The 8,060-nt window shown below is 41.6% G+C and overlaps 1 protein-coding gene across 1 annotated transcript; it reads right to left on the bottom strand.

Annotated features, from left to right (window-relative positions):
• Nucleotides 1-5,380: 5,380 nt before the first annotated feature.
• Nucleotides 5,381-7,389, bottom strand: LOC147888655 (uncharacterized). Its single transcript, XM_087393055.1, has one exon. It carries the CDS (start codon nt 6,563-6,565, stop codon nt 5,852-5,854), a length of 714 nt encoding a protein of 237 aa, XP_087249181.1. The 5' UTR covers nt 6,566-7,389; the 3' UTR covers nt 5,381-5,851.
• Nucleotides 7,390-8,060: the final 671 nt, after the last annotated feature.

Genomic DNA, 8,060 nt, shown 5'->3' with positions numbered 1-8,060 from the left:
CATGCTGTACAAATAGGGTGTCATGTTTCCTATCATTTGAAATGTAGAAATGGTAAGTGTGTTGCACTGACCTAGACTCCTATGAGTCGGCAACAAGTAGATTGGCATCAGGCATGGAAGAATCAAGTAAATGACTGTATGTGATATGCACAAGAATTGTTATCTACTTGTTGTACCAGTGAGCACTTTGTATCTCATCTTGTTCTTGAAAAGAATAATTTTCTGCAAAATCTATGATAGATACAATAGTGTCACCGAGAAAATTGGCAAGGCATGTCCTGAACTGCTTATCCTACCAGCTGGCTATGAAATTGTGAAGCACATATTTTGGGATGGATTGAACCACGTGACCTACAAGCTCCCTTGGCTGCATGCTCTTATCTGACAGTAGCCATCTCTTTTTATCGGATCCATCTCTTTTTATCAGATCCTTCAACATCGACATTTTCAAATCTCCTCCATTTTAGAGCAACGTGGTTGTCTTCCCGCATTTCATTTGGACAGACATTGAATGTCTTCTTCTTCAGCTTCAAACTGTAATGCTTGCATGTGCTGCAAATGCATTCAATCCTATGCCACTCATGGTCTCCCTTTGTACCAAACCACTGGCTCTCGCAGAGACCTTAGGCTACAAAATCTGCCCTCCCTTGCAACACATGATGAGGATCTAGGTGGCCTACAGACTGCGCATTCATGGGGAGGCATGGGCATCGATCCCCATGGAGCAATGCTCTAACACAACCAGATCTCAAGTCATTCATAGCTTGTCGGGCCTGGTCAAAGCCTATGTGTACAACAAACATTCGTGTCTTTGAGTTTCCTGACGTACCAGGGCTTACAATGCTCAAAGCTCCTCTACCCAATTGAAATATCCAAATTCTGATCCACAAACTTGAGATACAACTCCGTCTACTAACCCAACATGTAGGAACAACAGAATTATGAGCCCCCTCTTTGCTACTACTAAAAGAATACAAAACACAATCTAATTAAAGTATATAATGAAGCAAAACAATTTTCAACCACTGCGCTAGTTTAGGATAGTCACAATTTTAATCACTGGGCTGGTTTAGGGTAGTCAACCACCGGGCTAGTTTAGGACATGTTTAGAATAGCAATCACAATTTCAACCACCGCGATGGTTTAGCCTGACGGTCTTAACTTCACATATTAGATAATAACAAAAAGTATATTGCTTTTAATTTATGAATTTCACCATAAGAAAATAACAATATATTTCTTTTCATTTTTGAATTCCATAATTTAATAGTGGTATAGGACCCGAATAGCAGGAAATTAAATTTAATGAATTTAAGTACGAAGAAACACAATAATTTCAACCACCAGGATGGTTAATAACTAATATTTGTTCAACCACGCTGGTTCAGGACAATCACATAACTGGTGATTGAGCTAAAGCAGCCACGGTTGCATGATGTTCCAACCATCGGGTTGGTTTAGTAAAATGACAATACATTGCGAAATATATTGCTATTAATTTTTGCTCAACGATGCCACTTGGCTGGACAACAACTAACATCTATTCAACCATGCTGGTTTAGAACAATCACATCATTAGTGATTGAGCTGAACCAGCCTATGGTTGCATGATTTTCCAACCACCGGGCTGGTTTAGGACAATCACATTTAGTCCAAGCCTAGTTTAAGAAATGAAACAAGTAAACTATCCCAAAGCTCAATCACAAACAACCACCGGGCTGGTTTAGGCACCACTGACCTGCGTTGTATCTAGCATGTGTATGATGTGCTCCTCAAACACCTTGCATCCCGTCCGCTTCTTATAGATGTCCTTTTTATTTGGAGAAACTCTCGTATTTTCGTGCCAAAACGTCATCATTGTAGCAACGACTTTCGCACTTAGGATGTCTCTCCTTTTCTTGCATTTTGTTGAAGCCCATAGACTTCTCGCATTGGGATGATCATGCATTGTTTCTACTCTACGTTCAACCATTGGTGGAGCCACGTTGGTCCTTTTGATTGACAACATCTTTGACATTGTGCACCCAAGCCATTTCTCCTTTGTTTTAGGGGACACCAACATAGCTAATGTCGCCCTCTTTGCAGCTAGTTGATCTAAGTTGTGCACCCCTTTTACTTTCTCTAGGCCATTTCTCAGGTTAGAGAGCATCGCCTCTTGGGTGTCTCCTGAGGTATTGGTAGGGTTGTTACTCTATGAACTTTAGGGTGCAGGCTAAAGCTTGTGAAGACTCCAGTTTAGTAATCACTTGAATGGCTTGATGTTGTTGCCTCATCCTTTGATAAGACTAGAGAGAGTTGAATGGAATGGCTCAATGGTTTTGGTATAGGTGTAACTTTGGTATGTAAGCCTTCATTTGATCCAAATTATTGTGAATGATGCAAATGTTTTGCTTTGGGTCCATTTCTATACAATAGTTTTGTTACAAACTATGTGCTCGTCTCCTCTTCATCTCTTTAATAAAAACTTTCTGCCTCTCACTTTTTATCCAGTTCTTTGGGTCATTGTTTGCTTGGGTGTAGCCATTTTTGGTGAGGTTCAGGGACTTTTCTGTATATGGGTATCTTATATGACCCATAACTTATGCATTGCTCAATGGAATTTGGAAAACTTTGTCTTCAAGTTATAGTACACATTCCAAACTTGAACATGAGAGCAAAAAGCCACACATGCACCTCGATGTGACCTTGCGCAGACTTTGGTTTGCCATTGTCTTCTTTCGGGTAAGTTGTCTTCTATTCTTTGCTTGCCTCACCAGCTAGCTTCTCTGGATTCTGGACTGATCATGGCCATGGCGTCAACGGCAACATGTAGCTTGCCATGGCTTGCAAGAGAAGTAGATAGAGGCTACGAGACAGGAAAGCCCAAAAGCTAGGTCAAGGCACAAGGAACAGAGTGTGGGTTGAGGAAAGCATTCGCCTAGTATCGAATCAGCAATGGAAGACACTTTTGCAACACTTGTGAACAAAGAAGACTCCTTGCAGAGTAGCAGCATAGGTAATTAACATGTGGAAACTTCTCATTATAGTATTAGGAGGATGGCCTTGATTTACTATTGGTTCATTGTTACTATGTTTGCAAAACCTTGAGAGATTAGATTAGCACTCATTATTATGGCCTTGCATGTAATAAGCTATGAGAAGGACTCAAACCAAAGGTGGTTGTGAAATAAAATGATTTCATTTTGTAGACTAAGCGATCATATACATCCCATTTGGCTAGGTGTTGCATTGTTAGATGTGGAAATAAGAAAGACATCCACTAACTATATGAAGGTACTTGTGCAATATCAAGCTTTAATCCACAGAGGAAGATGAGGTGCAATAGTATGATATGCAAATTATTAGAACAAAGAGGGTGATATATTTGGGATGAAGACTATTGGGAGCATGTGGATTTAGTAATATGGAGATGAGCACAACAAAAGGTCCAAATAAAAGTAGTAGGGACAAAATACCCCAGAGTGCAATCTTGAAAGCACAAAAAAAATCTTGAAATGGCTAAGAAAAAAAGTGGAAAGAATAGTATGGATATTGATGAGCAAAAGGCTAATGCCAGCAAAAGTTAATATCCAAATGAGCAAAAGGCCAATGCCATAAAAGACAATTTGTAATGGTTGCATAAGCTCTTTCTTTGTAGCCCAACTGTAATCGATGTATTTACAACAAGGTTAAATACTTGTTTATTTGAAGGAGGACTAGACTGCTTAAACTTTGACTTGTTATATGAGGCACTTTTTTAAATTTAAATTATATTCAATAATTATTATTTTCAATTATTTTAATTGTAGTCATCACATACAACAACTTCATGTAAGCAACATTTGCAATGGTATTTGTCATACATATTAGCAACATTTTACAATGGAAGGCTCACTTGTCATACGTATTAGCAACATTTTGCGATGGAAGTACTTGTCATATTAGGAGCATATTAGCAACATATTGAGATGGGAGCACTTGTCATAAATATTATGTATATGACAAACCATAATCATGGCAATAGATCACAAAAGGATTCACAAGAGTAACTCCATATTGCAAACCAAATCAACCCTAACTCATTTGAATGCATACAAACATCTTCAATTGCATTCAACTAGAAAGTTTCATACCATCACAAGAAAACCGACAAGAAATTGCTAAGATACCAAAGCAAAAGGCGAGAATTTCAAGTAACCTACGTTCCCAAAAACATCTATTAAATCACATTTTTTGCTACTTAATCAATTTGAATAGTCCCTAATTCTTGAGATTTTCCCTCTTCCCCTAATAGGGCCTCCATGGATCCCGTATGTGACTCATACCTCCTTTATCTTCCTTATAGGTCATGTGAAGCTATCTACCAAGTAGACTAATCATGGTTTAGCATTTGATAAGTCTAGCATAGAAAGTATTTGTCATTTTGTTACAATCTTGATAAGTTTTGAAGATATATAATGCATCAATTGATATAAAGGTCAAATTTAGCAAGCTTGCAACATTATCTTCAAGAGTTTAATTCTAGGATTGCATTCAATTACTAGAAAGTTTCATACCATCATAAGAAAACCAATAAGAAATTGCTAAGATACAAAAGCAAAAGGTGAGAATTTCTAGCAACCTTCATTGACCAAAACATGTATTAATTCACACATTTTTTGCTACTTAGCCAATTTGAATCGTCCCTAATTTTAGAGATTTTCCCACTTCCCCTAATAGGGTGTGCATGGATCCCCTCAATAATTCATACCTCCTTTATCTTCCTTACATGTAGTGTGAAGTTATCTACCAAGTAGACTAATCATGGTTTAGCATTTGATAAGTCTAGCATAGAAAGTATTCGTCATTGTGTTACAAACTTGATAAGTTTGGAAGGTACATGATGCATCAATTGATAGCTCAAATTTAGCAAGCTTGCAGCATTATTTTATCTTGAGTCTTCCATAATATGTTATATTCTTGGAGCCATTGAGAGGCGTGCAGCTATGAAGTCAGAAATACAATTTTGGACGAAATGGGGTTTGAAGCTGTTCATAAACCGTTTACCAACTATAACTATAATCGCAACCGTCGAATTTATATATGTTCACTTGTGGCACAAGTGAGCACGTGATTGAAAACAATTGACAGTTGCTCTTTCAACCCTTCAGGTGAGCCTGGCATTTAACCACCTCTACATAGAATTGTCGCTCTTTCAACCCTTCAGGTGAGCCTGGCATTTAACCACCTCTACATAGAATTGTCGCTCAAAACTTTATCTATACCATATTTCGTTCAGTTTTTCACTGAGACGCTCAGATTTCATCAACGAGCTAATGTCTCGGATCACATTGCTGCACAAAGTCGATACAATTTACACATCGAAACTCCATCGAGAAGACTGGGTCCGCATGACGCTTAAATTGCACGTTCCAAATTCTCAAGCAAAAGATTGCAATTCTAAACACAAGAATGCGACGAATCGATCAGGCTGAAAGTACAAGAAACGTGAAACACTCCAGAAATTCTACGCCTAGAGGGCCGTCGGCACCTGTTGGAGTGGAGCTGTTACAAGTCTGAAAACCAGCTTGACCAACAACGCATACAATCATTGGTTCAATGATCACAGTGGCAGGATCTCGATTCCCAACGATAAAATTCAAGACTCGCAGGATCGACGGTATTCAAGCTGTTTAGGTATTTCCGAACTCAGACCGCAAAACTGATAGACAAACTGATCAAGATGGACTTCAAGGATGAAACGCATGCTCTCATGCCCATTGGCTGTACCATGTTATGAAGAAATCACCGCATGTAATTACAAGTTAAGGCAGGCCATGCTGCATAAGAGAGACAGTTTGGCACAAGTTGATGAATTCCAACGAAAACATATCTAGCAGGAAGCTGCTTCAGCCAGAGATTCTAGGGCTTCTACTTGTATTTGTAAGGACACTATGTAATCCGCAGCTTCCTTCAAAAGCATCGGAGTGTCCATCTCGCCTCCACCAGGTATTATGTAACGGAGACTGGTGATCTGGGACTCCGTCACTAAGCCGTCCGTTCGTGGAGGACGAGTTCTTTTCTGCTGCCGGCAAACATGTGGAATCGAGCTGTGAAGCGCTTTGAGATAAGCAGCTTGCCTACTTCGGTGGTGCCTCACAAGTGAGCGCTTCTTAAGTCTCTGGATGAATAGGTGATTCCGGTAAACACCAGAGTCGTGGAGGCGAGAGGCTATTAGTCTTTTGGTCGCCGTTGTCACTGCTCTCTGACGGTTTCTTAGATACAGTCCCGCATACTTGCACGAATAAAACCTGCGAGAAAACATCCGTTTTCTCGACGTACAGCTATCATCGCCCAGCGCGTTGCTGCTCTCCGATTGTAGAGAGAGCTCCCTGCTGAGCGCTCGGCTCCAGCTGACACCCCCTGCAGTCATAGCAAGGGACATATCTGTGGCATATCTGATCGCCCTCAGGCGCTCATGCATCGTCAATCGAGACCCTTGCTCATGAATATTCATAAGGACCGGCAAGAGCCGGCTGATATAGCGTTCTCGAAAGGCCAACCTCGAACCCTCTGAGAGGCAGGCAACAGGCTTGTCTTCCAACATATCGACAGTGCCCGCCTTTCCAAGCAAGCACCTGCAAGGAAGGGAAACAGGAACAGATCTGCAGCTGCTGCAGGTGGGAAGGAGTCGAGCAGCGCACACAGCGATCGGGGAGAGGAATACAGGGAAGAAAGTATAAACAAAGCGGAGGAGCAGGGCGCAAGGAAACAGTGTGTAGCGGGGGGAGGAGACCGGGAGGAGGAGGGTGGGAGGCGAGGTGGAGGAAACTATATACGCAGCAAGGACGAGGGGAGGGATAAAATAAATGGGTAGTGGAGCAAAGGTGGGAGGGGTGGGTAGGAAGCACGGGGGAGGAGAATCGAGCTCAGGAAGAAGAGAGGAGGAGGAGGAGGGGGGGGACGGGGAGGAGGGGGAGGGGGAGGTGATGGGGAGATGGGAAGGTGGTGATGGAGCTTAGAGAAGAGGGAAGAAAGGTTATATAATATACGAGCAAGGGGTCACGTTGGGCGGTCTGTCGTTATAGAGATGGCAGCAAGCGAAGGCAGAGCACAACCAGGGAACAGCTCATGCGAGCAGGGAAGAGAACGTGAGCAGATCTGGTGAGATCCGGGGGCAACCAAAGGCTGCAACTGGAATTGAGGAGCAGCCAAAGCAGGAGAGGCAACAGCAGCATCACTCAGGAGGTGTGTTTGTTGTGTGTGTGCATGTGTGTATATGTGTGTGTGTGTGTGTGTGTGTGTTTTTGTCAGTCACTCCTTTTGTCTAGTCGCCCTTGTGTAGGCCTCTGTCTCTCCCAAACTGCAAGAGAGCGTCTGTCTTCTTTTTGCTTGTCAGTCCCAGCATCTATATATTACGCTTCCCCTTGCCAGGCTTTTTGCCTTTGCTCCCCTGCACAGTTCTCCACTTGCTCAGATATTTAAAATTTTTCCTATCTAGTATCAATTGACACGTCCCTTCATTATGCAGTTTTTTCTTGCTCAGATATTTAAAATTTTTCCTGTCTAGTATCAATTGACACGCCCCTTCCTTATGCAGTTTGTATTCAATCCAGCAACAACACCCCAGTTTTAGGTGCCCGCCCCAGGGTTTTCTATTATACAGTAGTACGTGAATTCAGCTAAACAAATGCGATCTACAGCTCCTAATGTTGTTTCCTAAGTTGCTAAGTGCAGCACTCCTTCTATCCAACACAGTTTCGGCTGCAGGTTTTGCTAAACTTCAGTTTGCAAAATCCTTTTTACACCTCCTAATTCTGGTTTCCTAGTTGCAAAGTGGAGCCCTGCTTCTTATTAGCAAAAGTTCACAGTTCTGCTAAAACCTTTAAGAGTCTGAAAAGAGTAGAATCAATTTAAACACGAGAAGGAGAAGAAGCTCATTAGAATTTAGCCCATCCCTGCCAAACGTGCTTTTTAATTTTTGCAGAGAAATCCCTGCCAATCCTGCTAGTTAGCAGACTGCCGGAATATAATGGGTAATCATACATAGAAGTTGACAGCAGTTGCAGAAGAAGTTGAAGGGCTAAAAGGCCCCAAGTTTT

Source organism: Dipteris shenzhenensis, chromosome 21 (genome assembly GCF_047967505.1).
Source record: "Dipteris shenzhenensis isolate YYH24624 ecotype China chromosome 21, Dip_SZ_1.0, whole genome shotgun sequence".
Lineage (NCBI taxonomy): Eukaryota > Viridiplantae > Streptophyta > Polypodiopsida > Gleicheniales > Dipteridaceae > Dipteris > Dipteris shenzhenensis.
The sequence above is the reverse complement of the archived record's forward strand: the minus strand, read 5'-3'. Positions and strand labels throughout refer to the sequence as shown.